Source organism: Schistocerca gregaria, chromosome 11 (assembly GCF_023897955.1).
Source record: "Schistocerca gregaria isolate iqSchGreg1 chromosome 11, iqSchGreg1.2, whole genome shotgun sequence".
Lineage (NCBI taxonomy): Eukaryota > Metazoa > Arthropoda > Insecta > Orthoptera > Acrididae > Schistocerca > Schistocerca gregaria.
In genome coordinates, this window is record NC_064930.1 from 65,064,339 (window position 1) to 65,087,826 (window position 23,488).

Genomic DNA, 23,488 nt, shown 5'->3' on the forward strand with positions numbered 1-23,488 from the left:
ATCATGACCTACACTAATCATCAAAAAATACCAACTGGCGATACATTAATATCTAAGCTGTGTAGTGTGTGATAAGTGAATGGCCGGGCGGAGTCGCCGAGCAGTTCTAGGAGCTACAGTCTGGAACCGCGCGACCGCTACGGTCGCAGGTTCGAATCCTGCCTCGGGCATGGATGTGTGTGATGTCCTTAGGTTAGTTAGGTTTAAGTAGTTCTAAGTTCTAGGCGACTGATGACCTGAGAAGTTAAGTCGCATAGTGCTCAGAGCCATTTGAACTGAATATAGTGTGTATCTCTGTTTTTCTTTTTTATCAGTATTTAGAGAGTTTTCTTTTTCAGAGAACCGGATAATAATTCTTTGGAAAATATCATTTCGCAAGTCTTCTCTTGTTTCCTCTCTAGTGCGGTTTATTGTAACACTAGTAACATCTGCAAAAAGTATCAATTTTGCTTGTTGCATGTTAAGTGGAGGGTCATACACATATGTATGTAATAGTAGTGGTCCAAAAATTGAAATCTGCGGTTCCCCCGTTATGATTTTTTTTCCATAGTCACTAAAATTTTCTACCTTTCTGTCTGAGTTATTGTTTGTTATGTATGATTCACACCAGGTCTGCCAAAAGCCATCAATTCCATAACACTTGATCGAACCAGCTGTCGGAAAAGTCATCAATTACATAAAACTTGAGTTTTTCTGAGAGAGTGTCATGACCTACACTAATCATCAAGAAATACCAACTGGCGATACATTAATATTTAAGCCGTGTAGTGTGTGATAAGTGAATGGCCGGCCGGAGTGGCCGAGCGGTTCTAGGCGCTACAGTCTGGAACCGCGCGACCGCTACGCTCGAATACTGTCTGGGGCATGGATGTGTGTGATGTCCTTAGGTTAGTTAGGTTTAAGTAGTTCTAAGTTCTAGGCGACTGATGACCTGAGAAGTTAAGTCGCATAGTGCTCAGAGCCATTTGAACTGAATATAGTGTGTTTTTCTTTTTTATCAGTATTTAGAGAGTTTCCATTTTCAGAGAACCAGATAATAATTCTTTGGAAAATATCATTTCGCAAGTCTTCTGTTGTTTCCTCTCTAGCTTTAGCTCCTCTCTAGTGCGGTTTATTGTAACACTAGTAACATCTGCAAAAAGTATCAATTTTGCTTGTTGCATGTTAAGTGGAGGGTCATTCACATATGTATGTAATAGTAGTGGTCCCAAAATTGAAATCTGCGGTTCCCCCGTTATGATTTTTTTTCCCATAGTCACTAAAATTTTCTACCTTTCCGACACTGTCTGAGTTATTGTTTGTTATGTATGATTCACACCAGGTCTGCCAAAAGCCATCAATTCCATAACACTTGATCGAACCAGTCATCAATTACATAAAACTTGAGTTTTTCTGAGAGAGTATCATGACCTACACTAATCATCAAGAAATACCAACTGGCGATACATTAATATTTAAGCCGTATAGTGTGTGATAAGTGAATGGCCGGCCGGAGTGGCCGAGCGGTTCTAGGCGCTACAGTCTGGAACCGCGCGACCGCTACGCTCGAATACTGTCTGGGGCATGGATGTGGGTGATGTCTTTAGCTTAGGTTTGAGTAGTTCTAAGTTCTAGGGGACTGATGACCTCAGAAGTTAAGTCCCATAGTGGTCACAGCCATTTGAACCATTTGGTGAGTGAATGTATAAATAACAGTCGAGGAAAGCTTCTGGAATCAAAACTGTGATGTAGATGTAGAGTAGCGTGTGGAACTTCATCAGACCGGTCTTGGTGCTGAAGTCAACATCAACAACAACAACAACAACAACAACGACGAGCCCACCCCTCGTCAACAACGTCCGGCTGGTACACGCCTCCAACATCCTGTTTATCAGGTCGACATTTCGTAGCGAGATGGAATGGGGGAGTACCCGATCGACTGCTTTCTGTATCGATCTCTCTCTCTCCCTGCCTCGCTCGCTCGCTCCTGTCTCGACCTCAGTGTTAACGACCTCTTAATGGCCGTCGTTCCAGCGCTCCAGTGCGGCCAGGAGTAATCAAGGCTGGAAATAATCCCTGCTTGGCGTGCTCCAGCAAAGACGCGAGTCCATAAAAAAAGTTACGCCGCGCTCTTTGCATTCGCCATAAAAAGCCATAACTGGCCTCTATCGGGCCGTTCCAGGGCCGAGATTGGCTCTGTTTAAAGGGGCCAAACTCATCATTCCGGCAGCGGTTTCTGCCGCCGAAGCGGGTGAGCGCCGCTGCCGGAATAAACGTTGTTCCATTTCGTGACTCCCCGCTCCTACCGAGGGCAACTTTTCGCTGCCGGCAGTCAGCCTGGGGAATACGCCGCAGTTAAAATACAGGCGTGCTTGAAACCTGGTAGCCAAGGGAAGGCAGTATTCGGATTAGGTTCCTTTGAGATTACGCTGATACAACAGCTCCCTACTTAGCAATCAAATACAACCGCTCGCTCACCGATAGATCTGTACCTACAGATTAGAAAATTACGCAGGTTGCACCAGTGTTTAAGAAGGGTAGTAGGAGTAATCCATAGAAACTACAGGCCTATATCATTGACGTCGGTTTGCAGTAGGGTTCTGGAGCATATACTGTATTCAGACATTATGAATCACCTCGAAGGGAACGATCTATTGATACGTAATCAGCATGGTTTCAGAAAACATGGCTCTTGTGCAACGCTGCTAGCTCTTTATTCGCACGAAGTAATGGCCCCTATCGACAGAGAATCTCAAGTTGATTCCGTATTTCTAGATTTCCGGAAAGCTTTTGACACCGTTCACCACAAGCGACTTCTAATCAAACTGCGGGCCTATGGGGTATCGTCTCAGTTGTGCGACTGGATTCGTGATTTCTTGTCAGGAAGGTCACAGTTCGTAGTAAAAGACGGCAAATCATCGAGTAAAACTGAAGTGATATCAGGTGTTCCCCAGGGAAGCGTCCTGGGACCTCTACTGTTCCTGATCTATATAAATGACCTGGGTGACAATCTGAGCAGTTCTCTTAGATTGTTTGCAGATGATGCTGTAATTTACCGTCTAGTAAGGTCATCCGAAGACCAGTATCAGTTGCAAAGCAGTTTAGAAAAGATTACTGTGTGCTAGGTGGCAGCTGACGCTCAATAACGAGAAATGTGCGGTGATCCACACGAGTTCCAAAAGAAATCCGTTGTAATTCGATTACTCGATAAATAGTACAATTCTCAAGGCTGTCAATTCAACTAAGTACCTGAGTGTTAAAATTACGAACAACTTCAGTTGGAAAGACCACATAGATAATATTGTGGGGAAGGAGGGCCAAAGTTTGCGTTTCATTGACAGGACACTCAGAATATGCAAGAAGTACACTAAAGAGACAGCTTATACTACACTCGTTCGTCCTCTGTTAGAATTTTGCTGCGCGGTGTGGGATCCTTACCAGGTGGAATTGACGGAGGACATCGAGAGGGTGCACAAAAAGGGCAGCTCGTTTTGTATTATCGCGTAATAGGGGAGAGAGTGTGGCAGATATGATACACGAGTTGGGATGGAAGTCATTAAAGCAAAGACGTTTTTCGTCGCGGCGAGATCTATTTACGAAATTTCAGTCTCGGACTTTCTCTTCCCAATGCGAAAATATTTTGTTCAGCCCAACCTACATAGGTAGGAATGATTATCAAAATAAAATAACAGAAATCAGAGCTCGAACAGAAAGGTTTAGGTGTTCGTTTTTCCCGCTCGCTGTTCGGGAGTGGAATGGTAGAGAGATGATTGTGGTTCGATGAACCCTCTGCCAAGCACTTAAATGTGAATTGCAGAGTAATCATGTAGATGTAGATGTACACACAATTTATTTCAAACTGATATTTCCAGAGTCAACAATAAACAAAAAAGAAACGATACATCAGATAATCTTCAGTTGAAACTTCAGGGTTGAGAGGCCGTGGTCGATGTATAAAATTCCCACCTTACGTTTCGTCCCCATCTGCGGGACACATCTTCAGAGGTGGTCCGGCTACTGCCACTGAGCTCCAGGTAGTCTCGCATTTACATACCGCATAGAGGGCACCACCATTCGTCACGTGATACCGACGGTATGCCTGTCTTTGGAAGGCGTCATCATTCTCGGTTAACAGTAATCGATTGTCATTCTGCTGTCGCAACGTCGACATCCATATTTTGTCTAAAACTTCCTCTTTTCTAAAAAAATTGTTGTGGTGTTTGTGTATCTCTATTGCTTCTCTATACAGGCGCGCGTGATAATGGGATGTTCGTGCTAGAACTCTTGTCTCATTAAATTTAATTTCGTGGTTGCAATCTCGAGAAACACGCTCAGCTACGGCCGATTTTGCGATGTGTCCTAAGCGACAGTTTCTTTTATGTTCGGCTAAGCGGGTGTTTACACTTCTTTTCGTTGTTCCATTATATACTTGTTCACAGCTGCATGGAATTTTGTATACCCCAGGTGTTGCTAGGGGGTGTCGGGCGTCTTTTGCAGTTCTTAAATGTTCCTTAATCTTCCTGGTGGGTCTGAAGATTGTTTCGATCCCATACTTGGCCAGTATCACCCGACTTAATTCGACTACATTCCATTATCCTCGTTTCGCTTTTGTTGATGTTCATCTTACATCCTCCTTTCAAGACACTATCCATTCCATTCAACTGCTCTTCTAAGTCCTTTGCCGTCTCTGACAGAATTACTATGCCATCGGCAAACCTCAAAGTTCCGTGGATTTTAATTTCTACTTCATATTTTTCTTTTGTTTCCTTCACTGCTTGCTCAACATGCAGATTGAATAACATTGGAGAGAGGCTACAACCCTGTCTCACTCCCTTCCCAACCATTGCTTCCCTTTCACGTCCCTCGACTCTCATAACTGCCATCCGGTTTCTGTATAAATTGTAAACAGCCTTTCGCTCCCTGTATTTTACCCCTGCCACATTCAGAATTTGAAAGAGAATATTCCAGTCAACATTGTCAAAAGCTTTCTCTAAGTCTACAAATGATAGAAACGTAGGTATGTGTTTCCTTAATCTACCTTCTAAGATAAGCTGTAGGGTCAGTATTGCCTCACGTGTTCCAACATTTCTACGGAATCCACACTGACCTTCCCCGAGGTCACCAGTTTTTCCATTCGTCTAGAAATAATTAATGTTAGTATTTTGCAGCCTTGACTTATTAAGCTGATAGTTCGGTAATTTTCACACCTGTCAACACTTACTTTCTTTGGAATTGGAATTATTATAGTCTTCTTGATGTCTGACAGTATTCAGTAGTTCTAATGGAATGTTGTCTACTCCTGGGGTCTTGTTTCGACTTAGGTATTTCAGTGCTCTGTCAAAAGCTTCACACAGTTTCATATCTCCCATTTCACCTTCATCTACGTTCTCTTACATTTCCATAATATTGCCCTCAACTACATCGTCCTTATATAGACCTTCTATATACTCCTTCCACGCTTCTGCCTTCCCTTCTTTGCTTAGAACTGGGTTTCCGTCTGAGCTCTTGATATTCATACAAGTGGTTCTCTTTTCTCCAAGATCTCTTTAATTTTCCTATAGGCAGTATCTATCTTACCCTAGTGAGATAAGCCTTTACATCCATACATTTGTCCTCTAGCCATCCCTGCTTAGCAGTTTTGCACTTCCTGTCAATCTAATTTTTGAGATGTTTGTATTCCATTTTGCCTGCTTCATTTCAATATCTCTTGTGTTACCCAAGGATTTCTGCCAGCCCTAGTCTTTTTATCTACTTGATCCTCTGCTGCCTTCACTATTTCATCTCTCAAAGCTACCCATTCTTCTTCTACTGTATTTTTTTCTCCCGTTATTGTCAATAGTTCCCTAATGTTCTCTCTGAAACACTCTCCAGCCTCTGGTTCTTTGATTTTATCCAGGTCACATCTCCTTAAATTCCCTCCTTTTTTCATTTTCTCCAGTTTCTTTAGTTTTAACCTACAGTTCTACATCTACATCCATACTCCGCAAGCCACCTGACGTTGTGTGCCGAAGGGTACTTTGAGTACCTCTATCGGTTTTCCCTTCTATTCCAGTCTAGTATTGTTCCGTATGCCTCTGTGTGGGCTCTAATCTCTCTGATTTTATCCTCAGGGTCTCTTCGCGAGATATACATAGGAGGGAGCAATATACTGCTTGACTCCTCGGTGAAGGTATGTTCTCGAGACTTCAACAAAAGCCCACACCGAGCTACTGTGCGTCTCTCTGGCAGAGTCTTCCACTGGAGTTTATTTATCATCTCCTTAACGCTTTCGCGATTACTAAATGATCCTGTAACGAAGCGCACTGCTCTGAATTGGATCTTCTCTATCTCTTCTATCAACCCTATCTGGTACGGATCCCACACTGCTGAGCAGTATTCAAGCAGTGGGCGAACAAGCGTACTGTAACCTACTTCCTTTGTATGTTCATAACTAATAAATTGTGGTCACAGTCCACATCTGCTCCTAGAAATGTCTTACAGTTTAAAACCATGTTCCTAGGTCTCTGTCTTACCATTGTATAATCTTCCAGTGTCTACTGGCCTCTTCCATGTCTACAACCTTCTTTCATGATTCTTAAAGCAAGTGCTAGCTATGATTAATTTATGCTCTATGCAAAATTCTACCAGGCGGCTTCCTCCTTTTTTTTTATTCCTTACCCCCAATTCCATATTCACCTACTACTTTTCCTTCTCTTCCTTTTCCTACTATCGAATTCCAGTCGCCCATGACTATTAAATTTTCGTCTCCCTTCACTAACTGAATAATTTCTTTTATCTCAACAAACATTTCTTCAATGTCTTCGTAATCTGCGCATCTTGTTGGCATATAAACTTGTACTACTGTGGCAGGCATGGGATATACGTTCATGTTTGCTATAATAATGTGTTCACTGTGCTGTTTGTAGTAGCATATTCGCTCTCCTATATTTTTATCCATTATTAAACCTACTCCTGCATCACCCCTATTTGGTTTTGTATTTATAACCCTGTATTCAACTGACCAGAAGTCTTGTTCCTCCTGCCACCGAACGTCACTAATTCCCACTGTATTTAGCCTTAACCTATTCATTTCGCTTTTTAAATTTTTCTGCCCTACGTGCACCATGAAGGGATCTGACATTCCACACTCCGAGTCTCAAAACATTTCTCTTCCTTGGGGCCATTGTCTCGCCTCACGCGGGGTGGGCTGTGGTACTATTCATTTGACAGTGTTAGTTGCAGAGGGTTGCCAGATGCCCTTCCTGCCTCCACCCTGAACCCCCCTGGGACGGAATTAGTGTACCCCAGCTGTCTGCATGTAGTGTAAGCCAAGAAAATGGAAATGAGCATTTTCCATCATTCGCTGGGAGGCCCCTTGCAGAGTAGGTCCAGCCGGCTTGGTGCAGGTCTTATTACATTCGATGCCACATTGGGCGACCTGCGCTCCGGATGGGGATGAAATGATGATGAAGGCGACACAACACCCAGTCCCTGAGCGTAGAAAACCTCCGACCCATCTGGGAATCGAACCCAGCCCAGTAGGACAGCAATCCGTCATGGTGACCACTCAGGTATTTGGGCGGACAGTGTAAGCCATGGAAGAGTGCGAACGCTTTCAAATGTGTGCGAGTCGTGCAACTGACGCGGAACGTGGGGACCAGCCCAGTATTCACCTAGTGGGATGTGGAAAACTCTAAAACCCCATCCAGGCTGGTCGTCATGCTGGCCCTCATCGTTAAGCCACTGGGCGGATTCGACCCACGGCTGACACGCCTGTCCGAGTTGAGGAAACAGAACATTAGCGCTCTCGGTTAACCTGGTTGGGTCTTCCGAGTTTCAAAAAATATGGGCCCCATAATGCATGTAGCGGAAATGCCACTCGCATGTGGATTTTCTGTGGACCAATACTAGTTGTTTTCGGAATCTAGGTGCTCAGACAGGTGGGTCCACGCCTCATCACTCATAGTGAGCCTTAGGAGGTCCTAGACACCACTGGCAACATTTCCCAGCAGCCATGAACAGAAATGCACTCTCATCTGCAGGTCAGGCGCTTTCAGTTCTTGCACAACACTTACCCCCTGCGGTTTCATGTTCAGTCCCTTTAAAACACGTCTGCAACTTCTCTCTCCCCCATCAGGCTGTTGACTCAATCTCCTGGTTGACTTACGCGGCCTTCTTGACATTATCTGCTGCACCTGCCTCTTTAATTCAGGTGTGCAGACAGGCGGAGGTCTGTTACTGGGAGCATTTTAGACCGATCCTGAATGCCGTCATTTTTCAGTCAGCTCCCATATGGTGCTTTTTGCTGCTACAGAACTTCCCGAAAATGTCTCCTGAAACAAATTCCTTGTTTTCGCAAAAGATCGAGAATTAATGAACGCTTCATCAATGGCAACACCGTTGGGTAACGAATTTGGCATTATCACACACTCCAGACTTTGCGCTACCAGGCCTTTATCTCAACTGGTTTCGACGAATATCCGCGCAGTGTCGCTACATGAGAGGAAATGATTAGTTAGTGCCGAAGAGTTAGTACGGAATTTCTCGTTTTCCATTATTATTGGCACTCAATGGAACCTTATCGTTGCGTACGACAGGGGGGTTTTACGTGCCGCACCCTGGATAACGACTTGTGTAAGAGGTTAAATATACACATAAATATACGTAATATAAACAAGCAAAGAGTCAAGCCAGAGAAAAGGTTGTAACCGAATATTCATGTGTCTTAACCACTCTACAGCTGTTTGTGTCACCAAATGAATTTCGCTGAGTCTACATCTACATGTACACGACTACTCTGCGATTCACATTTAAGTGCTTGGCAGAGTGTTCGAGCCACAATCATACTAGCTCTCTACCATTCCATTCCCGAACAGCGCGCGGGAAAAACGAACACCTAAACCTTTCTGTTCGAACTCTGATTTCTCTTATTTTATTTTGATCATCATTCCTACCTATGTAGGTTGGGCTCGACAAAATATTTTTCACATTCGGAAGAGAAAGTTGGTGACTGAAATTTCGTAATAAGGTCTCGCCGCGACGAAAAACGTATATGCTGTAATGATTTCCATCCCAATTCGCGTATCATATCTGCCACACTCTCTCCCCCATTACGTGATAATACAAAACGAGCTGCCCTTTTTTGCACCCTTTCGATGTCCTCCGTCAATCCCACCTGGTAAGGATCCCACACCGCTCAGCAATATTCTAACAGAGGACGAACGAGTGTAGTGTAAGCTGTCTCTTTAGTGGACTTGTTGCATCTTCTAAGTGTCCTGCCAATGAAACGCAACCTTTGGCTCGCCTTCCCCACAATAGGAGGTGCATTCATGTTCTAAGGCCTCTGATTTTTTTTCTCCGGACTGGAAAGAGATAGAAACATGCGCTTTGTTTTAAAATGAGGCCGCGTTCATTGTCAATACGTCCCAGAGATGGCAGCACCGTACGGCAGATGGAATTTTACCGCCAGCGGCGAGAATGAGAACTGTTTTAAATACTTAAAATGGCGACGTTTTCCTTACTCGAACAGAGTGCAATCATTCGTTTTCTGAATTTGCGTGGTGTGAAACCAACTGAAATTTATCGACAGCTGAAGGAGACATGTGGTGATGGAGTTGTGGATGTGTCGAAAGTGCGTTCGTGGGTGCGACAGTTTAATGAAGGCAGAACATCGTGTGACAACAAACGGAAACAACCTCGGGCTCGCACAAGCCGGTCTGACGACACGATCGAGAAAGTGGGGAGAAATGTTTTGGGGGATCGCCGAATGACTGCTGAACAGATCGCCTCCAGAATTGGCATTTCTGTGGGTTCTGTGCACACAGTCCTGCACGGCGACCTGAAAATGCGAAACGTGTCCTCCAGGTGGGCGCCACGAATGCTGGCGGACGTCCACACGGCTGCCCGTGTGGCATGTTACCGAGCAATGTTGACGCGCAACGACAGCACGAATGGGACTTTCTTTTCGTCGGTTGTGACAATGGATGAGACGTGGATGCCCCATTTGTCAATCCAGAAACAAAGCGCCAGTCAACTCAATGGAAGCACACAGATTCACCGCCACCAAAAAAATTTCGGGTAACCGCCAGTGCTGAAAAAATGATGGTGTCCATATTCTGGGACAGCGAGGGCGTAATCCTTACCCATTGCGTTCCAAAGGGCACTACGGTAACAGGTGCATCCTACGAAAATGTTTTGAAGAACAAATTCCTTCCTGCACTGCAACAAAAACGTCCGGGAAGTTCTGCGCGTGTGCTGTTTCACCGAGACAACACACCCGCACATCGAGCTAATGTTGCGCAACAGTTTCTTCGCGATAACAACTTTGAAGTGATTCCTCGTGCTCCCTACTCACCTGACCTGGCTCCTAGTGACTTTTGGCTTTTTCCAACAATGAAACTCTGCGTGGCGGCAAATTCACCAGCCGTGCCGCTGTTGCCTCAGCGATTTTCCAGTGGTCAGAACAGACTCCTAAAGAAGCTTTCGCCGCTGCCATGGAATCGTGGCGTCAGCGTTGTGAAAAATGTGTACGTCTGCAGGGCGATTACGTTGAGAAGTAACGCCAGTTTCATCGATTTCGGGTGAGTAGTTCATTAGAAAAAAAATCGGAGGCCTTAGAACTTGAATGCACCTCGTATTATCTATGTGGTCTTTTCAACTGAAGTTGTTCGTAATTTTAACACCCAGGTACTTAGTTGAACTGACAGCCTTGAAAATTGTATTATTTATTCAGTAATCGAATTGCAACGGATTTCTTTTGGAACTCATGTGGATCACCTCACACTTTTCGTTATTTAGCGTCAACTGCCACCTGGCATACCATACGGCAATCTTTTCTAAATCGCTTTGCAACTGATAGTGGTCTTCGGATGGAGTCCACCAGAAAATTTTCTTAGTGTACACTTTTTGTTTAGGGCCTGCGTAGTTTGCACAGGAACACAAGTCATTCGCGGCGGCACCTTTGAACACCCATTTGTACAGACAGGCACCGCATCTTCCATACCCTGTATCGAATCGATTAAGGGGTCTCCATACTTTTCTGGGAAAACCAAATCCATTACAAGTTTGTCAGCGTCAATCTGCGCTTGTCTGCTGATGATGTTGTGGTGTGGATGTGGAGTGGCTGTAGGAAGATACAAGACGACATAGATAAGATTTCCAGTTGCTGACATGGATGGCAGCTAGCTCTAAATGTGGAAAAATCGAAGCTAATGCGGATGACTAGGAAGATCAAACCTGTAATGTTCAGATACAGTATTACTATTCTTCTGCCTGAAATAGTCAAGTCGTTTAAATATCTGGGCATAATGTTGCAAAGTGGTATGAGGTGGAGCAAGTATGTGAGAACTGTGGTAGGGAAGGCGAATGGTCTGGTTTGGTTTATTGGCAGAATTTTATGGAAGTGTCGTTCACTTGTAAAGGAAACCGCATATAGGACGCTGGTGTGACCTATTCTTGAGTACTGCTCCAGATTTTGGGATCTGTACCAGGTCGGATTTGAGGAAGACGTCGAAGCAATTCGGAGACCGACTACTAGGAAGCTGTACCAGTTTCTTTGCCTTTCGGTGTATTTATGTCAGGTGACGCTCAGAACTGAAATATACCACTCCCAAAGTAGTTCGATGCAACTCTCAAAAATACTCGAGGAAATCGACTTTGAAGTTTCCGACCCTTTTTAACATGGGAAACTAGGGTTGTGCAACTTTTTTCTTATTTATTTTAGAGGCAGTGTGGCCAATGTAGTAGAATGCTGTCTGGTGCCGCTTGGGTTCGAATTCTGACGTAAACAAATTTGTAAACAAAGGTGCAAATTCGCAAGCATTTCGTGAAGCGTAAAATACAAAAATATAAAAAAAAATATTTCTAAAATTCGGAATCTTGATTAAAAATCTTTTTTAATAGATCACTAACTAAGAATTTTTCTTTGCAATGAATACCGGATTTTTGTTTGCAGTATATAATAAGAAATAAGAAGACGTGATTTTATCATAAAAATGCGAATTAGATGTAGTAATTAGCATATATTTGGTGAATTATGTATTAAAATGAGGTAAGTGTCCGAACTGAGAACAGAAAAACTGGATCGAGGGATTACGAGTTTTCTGCACTTAATGTGCTTTACCCTTCACAGAAATAATCGTAGAACCCCTTTCTTTCAAACCCAAAGCCTTCCACAACAACTGAGAGCACTCTACCACAGAACCACCACACTGCTCACCGAAAAAACTTTTTCCTTACTTTAGCATATTAAACAAGATTGGAAAACTTCAAAGTCTATTTTCTTGAAACTTTTTGAGAGTCGCATAGAGCTGCTTTGGCTTATGGTACGCACGATATTTTTTATTATTAAGCAATAGGAGTCACACATGTACTGAACAAGGTAATGTGTGAAACTATGGAACTGTCATATTGTTACAAGGATGGAAGGTTTCTTGAAACGTCTATCAATAGACATTGTTGTAGAATTTATCTAACAAAGTTGCCAATATGTCAGAACTACTGTGGTGAATATTTTTCGCCACGTGTGCTTACACGTTAAACATATGCTACTAAGCTCTAAAACCATCTGAAACACAACCATTATTCTGGCATAGATATTCACTATTGGCCATTAAAACTGCAACTCCACGAAGATGACGTGCTACAGACGCGAAAATTAACCGACAGGAAGAAGATGCTGTCATATGCAAATGATTAGCTTTTCAGAGCATTCACACAAGGTTGGCACTGGTGGCGACACCTACAACGTGCTGACATGGGGAGTTTCCAACCGATTTCTCATACACAAACAGCAGCTGACCGGCGTTGCCTGGTGAAACGTTGTTGTGATGCCTCGTGTAAGGAGGAGAAATGCGTTCCATCACGTTTCCGACTTTGGTAAATGTTGGATTGTAGCCTATCGCGATTGCGGTTTATCGTATCGCGACATTGCTGCTCGCGTTGGTCGAGATCCAATGACTGTTAGCAGAATATGGAATCGGTGTGTTCAGGAGGGTAATACGGAACGCCGTGCTGCATCCCAACGGCCTCGTATCACTAGCAGTCGAGATGACAGACATCTTATCCACACGGCTGTAACGGATCGTGCAACCACGTCTCGATTCCTGAGTCAACAGATGGGGACGTTTGCAAGACAACAACCATCTGCACGAACAGTTCGACTACGTTTGCAGCAGCTCGGACTATCAGCTCGGAGACCGTGGCTGCAGTTACCCTTGATGCTGAATCAGAGACAGGATCGCCTGCGATGGTGTACTCGACGACGAACCTGGCTGCACGAATGGCAAAACTTCGTTTTTTTGGAAGAATCCAGGTTCTGTTTACAGCATCACGATGGTCGCATCCGTGTTTGGCGACATCGTGGTGAACGCATATTGAAAGCGTGTATTTGTCATCGCCATACTGGCGTATCACCCGGCGTGATGGTATGGGGTGCCACTGGTTACACGTCTCTGTCACCTTTTGTTCGCATTGACGGCACTTTGAACAGTGGACGTTACATTTCAGATGTGTTACGACCCGTGGCTCTACCCTCCATTCGATCTCTGCGAAACCCTACATTTCAGCAGAATAATGCATGACCACATGTTGCAGGTCCTGTACAGGCCTTTCTGGGTACAGAAAATCTTCGACTGCTACCCTGGCCAGCACATTCCCCAGATCTCTCACCTATTGAAAACGTCTGGTCAATGGTGGCCGAGCAACTGGCTCGTCACAATACGGCAGTCACTACTCTCGATGAACTGTGGTTTTGTGTCGAAGCTGCTTGGGCAGCTGTACCTGTACACGCCATCCGAGCTCTGTTTGACTAAATGCCCAGGCGTATCAAGGCCATTATTACGACCAGAAGTGGTTGTTCTGGGTACTGATTTCTCAGGATCTATGCACCCAAACTGCGTGAAAATGTAATCACCTGTCAGTTCTAGTATAATATGTGTGTCCAATGAATTCTTGTTTATCATCTGCATTTCTTCTTGGTGTAGCAATTTTAATGGCCTGTAGTGTATAAACTTTGTTGTCATTTTAACAGTTCCCGCAAACAGAGCCTGTTCGTAGTTGGCATGCCTGACCACCTGTTGCAGGCATGTGCGTCTCACTGGGCCCGGGATTCCCCAGCCAGGGCTCTGGGGTTCCCCCGGCGGCCATGTCTGCGCCGGCCGCGTCGCCCGCTGCCGCCTGCCTCGACGTGCCAGGGGCGGACGGCGGGGCTGGGGGCGAGCCGCCGCCCCCAGGGCAGGCCCCCGATAAGGCGTCCGGCGCCAGCGTCTCCACCGTCACCTCGTTCGTCGGTAGCAGCCGCAGACACCGCCTCGTCCGGTCGCAGGTGAGCTTTCAACAATTCTCGACATCTGTTTACTTGAATGAGATTTTCACTCTGCAGGGGAGTGTGCGCTGATATGAAACTTCCTGGCATATTAAAACTGTGTGCCCGAGCGAGACTCGAACTCGGGACCTTTGCCTTTCGCGGGCAAGTGCTCTACCAACTTCTGTAAAGTTTGGAAGGTAGGAGACGGATACTGGCAGAAGTAAAGCTGTGAGTACCGGACGTGAGTCGTGCTTCGGTAGCTCAGTTGGTAGAGCACTTGCCCGCGAAAGGCAAAGGTCCCGAGTTCGAGTCTCGGTCGGGCACACAGTTTTAATCTGCCAGGAAGTTTCATCTGTTTACTTATTTATTATTGCTTATTGCCTACAATCCCGACCCCCCACACTTCAAACCAAATTCAGGTCTTATTTCTAACAGCTGCAGCACCTTATATAAAACTGTAACCAGACATTCACCTCAAGATTTGTAATGTAGTCTAAACATATTCAATAATGGGTAAAATTAAATATCAAAAAATATAAGAAGAAGACGCTTGATCGACCTGTTTGAATTTTTTAAAATTTTTTGTGTGAGTCGTCAGTCTTCTGACTGGTCTGTTGTGGATCATTACGAATCCCTCTCCATTGCGAACCTGTTCATCTCACGGTAGCACTTGCAACGTATGGCCTTACCTATTTGCTAGATGTATTCCAATCTCTGTTTTCCTCTTCAGTTTTTATCCTGTACAGCTCCCTCTAGTACTGTGCAAGTTATTTCCCGGTGTCTTAACAGATGTTCTATCATCCTGTCCCTCGGTGTACATGCCGCGTCAATTCGGGATAAAGCTCCAAGCTTTTGATCACTACCTCCAAGGTCGTCATCAGGGCTAAAACTGACTGTCGTGAACTGGCGAAGTTCCGACTTCTATGTGCAAAGGACGGCTTCTGATTGGCTGGAATGCGTCATAGCAACAGCGATGTGGCACGTAGTGAAGTGGTGCCCTCTACTTCCGTAGATACAGTTTCTGTCCCGCGTTGCTCGCAGAGCCATCCCTTGAATCGGGAGGTAAAGTGAGGGAAGTTTCTCTCTGCGATTCTTCTTTACCCAGTGCACTCTTCCAGGTGTTGCTAAGTGCATAGCCGTTGTCTCTGTTAAAGTTACTATCGCTAAGTCTAATTTCGACTGTTTCCCGGATCACAGAGTCCCAGTAATTCGATGCGAGGGCTATTACTCTGGTTTCTTCAAATAAAATCTTATGCTTGTTAAGCAAGCTATGTTCAGCCATCGCTGATTTTTTTACAAATACCTGTATTTCAAGTGGCGCTGGTGTTCGATGCAGCGGTCGGCAATCTGCCACGAAGTTTAATATCAGCACACACTACACTGCACAGTTCATTCTGGAAACAAAGGAGAGGCTGGTTATGAGCCATGTACATCCATCTAGAGAAACGATTCACCGTTTAAGGAGTTATGGGCCAAACAGAGTCATGGGTCATACTATGAAATATTTCTCGTGGTCGTGCGGTAGGATTCTCACTCTCCACGCCCGGGTTCTCGGGTTCGATTCCCGCCAGGGTCAGGGATTTTGTCTGCCTCGTGATGGCTGGGTGTTGTGTGATGTCCTTAGATTAGTTAGGTTTAAGTGGTTCTAAGTTCTAGGGGACTGATGACCATAGATGTTCCATAGTGCTCAGAGCCATTTGAACCATTTTTTCATGAAATATTTATACGGAGTACCAAGAAGTCTAACAAATGTACCTCAAGATCTGCGAACTCAAGTAAGAGTAAATAATATACTACATGATATTGTTGGAAGCAAAGGCCACTGGTGAACTAAGTAACAACTAAAGGCATGGCAAGGGAAAACTCGTGTACATGATAGTATGAGGGACCCACTGGGCAGTGATTATCACCAAGGATTCACCGATCCCGAAATTATTCCCTACACGGAGGATGTCCACAAGGAAAAAGCAGTAGCAGACCTGGTGGAATCAGCAGGATGAATGCGAACCTGTGTGTGACCTATGCAGTTCTTCCTGCAAGGGCAGGCTGCTGGATTTTTTCTGTGGTGGATCCATTATAAAGTCCCACTGGTTGACTCCACTGGTTCTGCAGATGACGGTGGTTGCACGGCGGTTGTCCCCACCACGTGGCTGAAGGGTGGTGTGTTGGGTTTGCTTGGGCATGGTACAGGATTACTGCAACTCCAGTTCTAGACAATTAGAATGCTTTCCCCCAGCAGCCAGGGACACTGTCATATACATGTAAGTAATTATAGTGTAGGTTACAGACATAGAATTCCACAAGAGGGTCTTTCTAAGGCATACAAATTGCCTGGCTCTGAGGTGTTACGATGGTTAATATTAGCAACTGCTAGTAAGCCAATTTTTGCAATGGTAGTTCAGGTGACCATCAATTTAGCTTTCTTTCTTCCCTAACCGTATCCCATGTCTTCAATGGGGCAGCAGGTTAGTCTGAGTTTGGCGATGTTGGTGGTACAGGGTCTCCAGATGCACTTCCCATCACCCCAGCCCTCCATCTCCCCACTGGGGCGGAATTTCTGTATCCCATCTGTCTAGCCACTGCACCACTTCAACTGTGTGAGAAGGTTTTTCACAATTTTCACTATCATATAACTACAGAAGGACGTGGGTACCAGCACAGTACTGTCTAAGTCATATGTAATACTCGTAATTTACCAGGTGCGTTCGATCAGGGGCCAATGGGCCTCCCTTAAACCTATCCCCAGTGATGCATGTGGACATACAGTTGCTGAGAGTCTACAAGTGCGAGAGTTACTGCGCAGCCATCTTAACAGTTCATGCATCCAAGCTGCTGACAAGAATAATGTACAGGAGAATGGAAAAAGAAAATTGAGGATGTATTAAATGACGATCAGTTTGGCATTAGGAAAGGAAAAGGCTCCAGGGAGGCAGCTCTGACAATCTGGTTATGATAGAAGCAAGGCTAAAGAAAAATCTAGGTGCATTCATAGGATCTGTCGACCTGGAAGAAGCATCTGTGTCAAACGGTGAAACATATTCGAAATCGTGAGAGAAGCAGCGGTAACCTATAGGGAAAAGTGGGTTATATACAACAGGTTTCAGAGCCAAGAGGGAGTAATAAGATTGCCAGACCAACAAAGAAGTGCTCGGATTAAAAAGGCATAAGGTGGAGATGTAGTCTTTCGCCCATATTGTTCAATCTGTAAGTCGAAGAAGCAATTACGGAATGAGAAAAAGGTTCAGAAGAGGAATTAAAATTCAAGGTGAAAGGGTATTAATGATACAGTTCACTGTGATGTTGCTATCCTGAGTGTAAGTGAAGAAGAATTACATGATCTGCTGAATAGAACGAACAGTCTAATTAGTACAGAATACTGATTGATAGTAAACTGAAGAAAGGCGAAACTAATGAGAAGTAGCAGAAATGAGAACAGCAAGAAACTTAACATCGCAACTGGGGAGGACGAAGTAGATGAAGTCAAGGAATTCTGCTACCTAGGCAGCAAAATTATCCTTGACATATGGATTGCAGACGACATAAAAAGCAGACTAGCATTGGCAAAAAGGACATTTCTGGTCGAGAGAAGTCTGCTAGCACCAAACATATGCCTCCATCTGATGAAGAATTTTCTGGCAGTGTACGTTTGAAGCATAGCGTTGTATGGCAGTAAGACATGGACTGTTGGAAAACTGGAAAAGACTCGAAGCGTTTGAGATGTGGTGCTACAGAACAATGTTGAAAATTAATTGGAAGGAACACACAGAAAATGTTGTGGGGAAGGCTAACGAAAGACTGCGTTTTATTGGCAGGACACTTAGAAAATGTAACAGACCTACTAAGGAGACTGCCTACACTATGCTTGTCCGTTCTCTTTTAGAATACTGCTGCACGGTGTGGGATCCTTACCAGATAGGACTGATGGAGTACGTCGAAAAAGTTCAAAGAAAGGCAGCACGTTTTGTATTATCGCAAAATATGGGTGAGAGTGTCACAGAAATGATGGGATGGACATCACTAAAAGAAAAACGTTTATCTTTGCGAGGGAATCTCCTCACGAAATTCCAATCACTAACTTTCTCCTCCGAATGCCAAAATATTTTGTTGACACCTACTTACATAGGGAGTAATGATCACAAAGGTACGTACAAAGGTACGTAAGAATATTAGGGTATTCAAAGTATATTTCTCGTGAAACTTCCTGGCAGATTAAAACTGTGTACCAGACCGAGACTCGAACTCGGGACCTTTGCCTTTCGCGGGCAAGTGCTCTACCAGCTGAGCTACCCAAGCACGACTCACGCCTCTTCCGCCGGTACCTGGGCCAGGGAGTTTAATATCAGCACAACACTCCGCTACAGAGTGAAAATACAGGGTGATTCAAAAAGAATACCACAACTTTAGGAATTTAAAAATCTGCAACGACAAAAGGCAGAGCTAAGCACTATCTGTCGGCGAATTAAGGGAGCTATAAAGTTTCATTTAGTTGTACATTTGTTCGCTTGAGGCGCTGTTGACTAGGCGTCAGCGTCAGTTGGTGCTAAGATGGCGACCGCTCAACAGAAAGCTTTTTGTGTTATTGAGTACGGCAGGAGTGAATCGACGACACTTGTTCAGCGTGCATTTCGAACGAAGTATGGTGTTAAACCTCCTGATAGGTGGTGTATTAAACGTTGGTATAAACAGTTTACAGAGAATGGGTGTTTGTGCAAAGGGAAAAGTTCTGGACGGCCGAGAACGAGTGATGAAAATGTAGCACGCATCCAGCAAGCATTTGTTCGCAGCCCAGGAAAATCGACTCGCAGAGCTATCAGAGAGCTGCAAATTCCACAATCAACTGTATGGAGAGTCCTACGAAAAAGGTTAGTTATGAAACCGTATCGTCTGAAATTGGTTCAAGCACTGTCTGCAGCTGATAAGATTAAACGAATCGATTTCTGTGATTTTATCCTTGCTCAAATGGAAACAGATGAATCTTTCGTTTCAAAGATTGTGTTTAGTGATGAAGCATCTTTCCACGCTAACAGGAAAGTCAACCGTCACAATGTCTGTATATGGGGCACTGAGAATCCGCGGGAAACAACTCAGTATGAACGTGACTCGCCTAAGGTGAACGTTTTCTGTGCCATTTCAGCCAATAAAGTTTTTGGTCCCTTTTTCTTCGAAGGTGCTACTGTAACTGGACTGCAGTATCTGGAGATGTTAGAGAATTGGCTGTTCCCTCAGCTCGAACAAGAAGCACAACAATTCATATTTCGGCAGGATGGAGCGCCACCACATTGGCACTTACCTGTCGGTAACTACCTGAACGTCAACTACCCGAGGCGATGGATCGGCCGCCTGGCAGCCCGTGACAGAGCACTCCATCACTGGCCTCCAAGAAGCCCTGGTCTTACCCCCTGCGATTTTTTCTTACAGGGGTATGTTAAGGATATCGTGTTTCGGCCACCTCTCCCAGCCACCATTGATGATTTGAAACGAGAAATAACAGCAGCTATCCAAACTGTTACGGCTGATATGCTACAGAGAGTGTGGAACGAGTTGGAGTATCGGGTTGATATTGCTCGAGTGTCTGGAGGGGGCCATATTGAACATCTCTGAACTTGTTTTTGAGGGGAAAAAAACCTTTTTAAATACTCTTTGTAATTATGTATAACAGAAAGTCATATTATGTTTCTTTCATTAAATACACATTTTTAAAATTGTGGTATTCTTTTTGAATCACCCTGTATTACAATTTTCATAGGCCATTTCAGGGTAACAGAGCACTGAAAATTTATCACCAACTTGACAGCATCATCGTCAAATGTTATTAAATAACGTATCAGCGATATAAGCCTTCAAGAGAGACAGTGATAACCAAGAAAGGAGACACATTACACACAAATAGGTGCTGCCGTAATGGATAACATTGTGATTCCAGGCATCAAAAAGTTTGTGTTTGCATTTCGCCAGATGCTTTTTTTTCGTGTTAGCGTAGATAAGTTCTGGTACATTCTTGTCAATGTAATACAAGTATATTCTGGAATTTTCCGTATGATTTGAGAAAGAAGGATGAAATTAATATTTAGCGTTTTCCCAGTGTGTGGTTGGGTAGAAACCTAGGAGGAGAGCTTACATTGCTGTGCGTGATTCCAGAAGCAATAACATCCATATTCTTCCTTGTCACAGAATCGACAGCCGATCATGTGGTCGTCGACATTACGCCTGACGTCAAAATGAGCTGACATTTGCAGGAAGAATTGTGAAACGAGTGTTACTCGAAATCACCAAACCTTCAGAAGTTATATAAAGTCCAATGAAGAAGCAGCTCAACTTCTGCATAAATAATTTTTTTCTTAATTGAATTTCAATTCTCTATTCCGGGCGGGCTGGCAGCAGCATAGGCACCACCACTCTTCAGCTGAGAGACAGTAAGTGCCTAACAGGGAGACATATAAAACAACATAAAGAAGAAAATATGGCGAACCAGACGTATAAAAATGGGGGAACATAATGGGATACAGCATACAAAAGGGGGTGACTGTAAAAATGGAGATAAAAATGTACAATAGTTGTGTATGCAAAAAACCACACACTGTGATGAGTAAAAGAACATGAGGGGAAGTACAGCCGGAGCATAAAAGTTGCGACGGGTGGCGTAGCACATAAAAATCACAGACAGCAACACTATGTACAAGTAAAGCACATGGTAGGATGGATTAGGGATTTGTAGGTGTGGGGGATGGTGGAAGGATGTAATCCCCATGTCCAGCCAGAGAGCACCTGATGTTACTATAGAACATCATAGAACACAGCACTGATGTAGCACACTGACAACAAAGAACAAACTAGGAGGATCTGCCAGGAATACGAATATGAGTGAGGAGGGAAGAAAACGGGGAAATTGGAGGTGCTAGAGCGGACAGGGTAGGGGAGATGGTGTGGGGGGCGCGCCAAAGGGGGATGTGGAGTGAAGGATGGGAGAGGGAAACAGCTGAGGACAGGTGCAGAGACTCAGTGGCGAGGGAATGAGGAAAAACAGGAACAGTAAATGTTACGGTGAAGTTCATCATCTGGGAGGGGGAAGTTTTGGAAATTGCCCTGATGAAAGTGATGGGGGGTGGGATGTGGAGAGATGGAGGGATACAGTGATAGAGGTGTGGTAACAGATGAGAGGTGGAGAGGAAGGAGGACACCAGGGGGTGGTTAGGATCAAGCCTGCAGACAGTGTATAGAATGCGGAGATGTTGGAGAAAAAGGAGGAGGTGGGGGAAGGGGGTGAGGTCATACAGGAGTCGTGGGGGGGGGGGGGCAGAAGGCGGATACGGAAGGCAAGGTGGAGTGCGTGTATTCTAGGATTTGGATGGCCTTATAAAAGCAGTGCGGAGAGGGGTGGACATCCAGGCAATGCTGGCATAACAGAGGATAGGACAGATTAGGGATTTGTAGGTGTGGAGGATGGTGGAAGGATGCAATCCCCATGTCCAGCCAGACAGGAGTTTCAGGAGGCAGAGGTGGGAATGGGCTTTCTGCTGGATGGTCAGGAGATGAGGAGTCCAGGTGAAGTGACAGTCGAGGGTGAGGCCGAGGTATCTCAGGGTGGGAGATGAATTTTTTTTTTCTCTTATTGTTATATTACTCCCCAAAATGGGGCGGGCTGGCAGTTGCAGAATATGCCACTCTTCAGCGAAGAGAGTTACAGAGAAAACATAGCCAAATGATAAAATAACACATAACGTAGAATGGCATAAGATGATGAATTAACAAGAACAAAAATAGGTGAGTAGAAACAGTAGATTTAAAAACAACACAGACAAGAGCCATACACACATGTGGAGAATAACACTGTGAGTCGACACTAAAACAGAGAAACACCACAGTGGGAACACAAATGAATGACACTGGCGACACAGCTGGCAAACGGCACTGGCATAATAATGACACCACAACAAAAACATTAAAAGTCACTGCACCGAAGGGGACCTACCACTGGATGAAGGGGGATGGGGGGGGAAGAAAAGGGGGGAGAGGCGGTAGGGAGGGGGGTAGGTGGGGGCAGTGGAGGGGAGAAGGAAAGGAGCTGGAAGCTCGGGGGGGGGGGGTGAAAAGGAAAAATAAGGTGTTTGACTGGGGAAAAAGAGGAAGAAGAGAAGGGGGAAAGGGAGGGAGAGCGGGTGACCTGTGGAGGGGGAGAAGAAGGAGGGATTAGATGTGGTAGGAGGGGTAGGCAGAAGGCATGAGGACATCATCTGGGAGGGGGAGTTGGCGAAAGCCACCTGGGGCGAGGGTATGGAGCGTGTCGAGATGGAGACACTCGAGATGGGCATTGTGGTACAGGCACAGCAGTGGGCTAGGGTGGGAGAGGATGGGAGAAACCAAAGGATGGGGGGGATCCACTTTTCAGGAGACATATAGGGACTGTATTCGTTCCTGTAACAAAAAAAAATGGCTCTCGGCACTATGCGAATTAACTTCTTAGGTCATCAGTTGCCTAGAACCTAGAACTAATTAAACCTAACTAACCTAAGGACATCAGTCGATGGAATCGGGACACAAAAATTCTCCTAAAAAAGGAAGGAAGTGTTTCCGAAAGCAGTCTGCAAGAAAGGTTATAGCTATTGTGTTTTGGGACTGTAAGGTATTTTTGATAGGAAGTGTTTGATCATCCACCACACAGCCCGGATTTGGCGACGAGCGACTGCCATCTCTTCCGTGCAGTGAAGATACAGCTCGCTAAACAACCCTTCGATACTGACGCCGCAATACATGCCGGTATAAACCAGTGGTTGCAATCGCAGGCGGCAGCTTTATACAGGGATGGAATTGAAATGCTTATGCCACAGAATGATTCGTGCACCGGTTTGAACGGTGATTATGTAGAAAAAAATAGGTCTGAGCACTATGGGACTTAACTTCTGAGGTCATCAGTCCCCTGGAAGTCTGAACTACTTACACCTAAGTAACCTAAGGACATGACACACATCCACGCCCGAGGCAGGATTCGAACCTGCTGCCGTAGCAGTCGCGCGGTTCCAGACCGTAGCGCCTAGAACTGCACGGGCACTCCAGCTAGCTTCTAGGTACAGGAGAAGATGGGGGAAAGCAATCAAATCGTAAGGGATCCGCGTGTGGGATGGGACGGATGGCATAAGCGAGGCAGAGTGCATGGCACTCAAGAATTTGGAGGGTTTTGTAGTAGGTGGGGGGTGGGTATAACATAGGATGGGGCGGATGAGAGACTTA

General features: G+C 44.9%; 1 protein-coding gene across 1 annotated transcript in view; it reads left to right on the forward strand.

Annotated features, from left to right (window-relative positions):
- Positions 1-23,488, forward strand: part of LOC126295469 (pleckstrin homology domain-containing family G member 5) — a 1,663,439-nt gene that overhangs the window by 880,919 nt on the left and 759,032 nt on the right. The window contains exon 7 of the mRNA XM_049988005.1: positions 14,040-14,281. Within this exon, the coding sequence (XP_049843962.1) occupies positions 14,040-14,281 (242 nt within the window). The remainder of the gene's footprint in view (positions 1-14,039; positions 14,282-23,488) is intronic.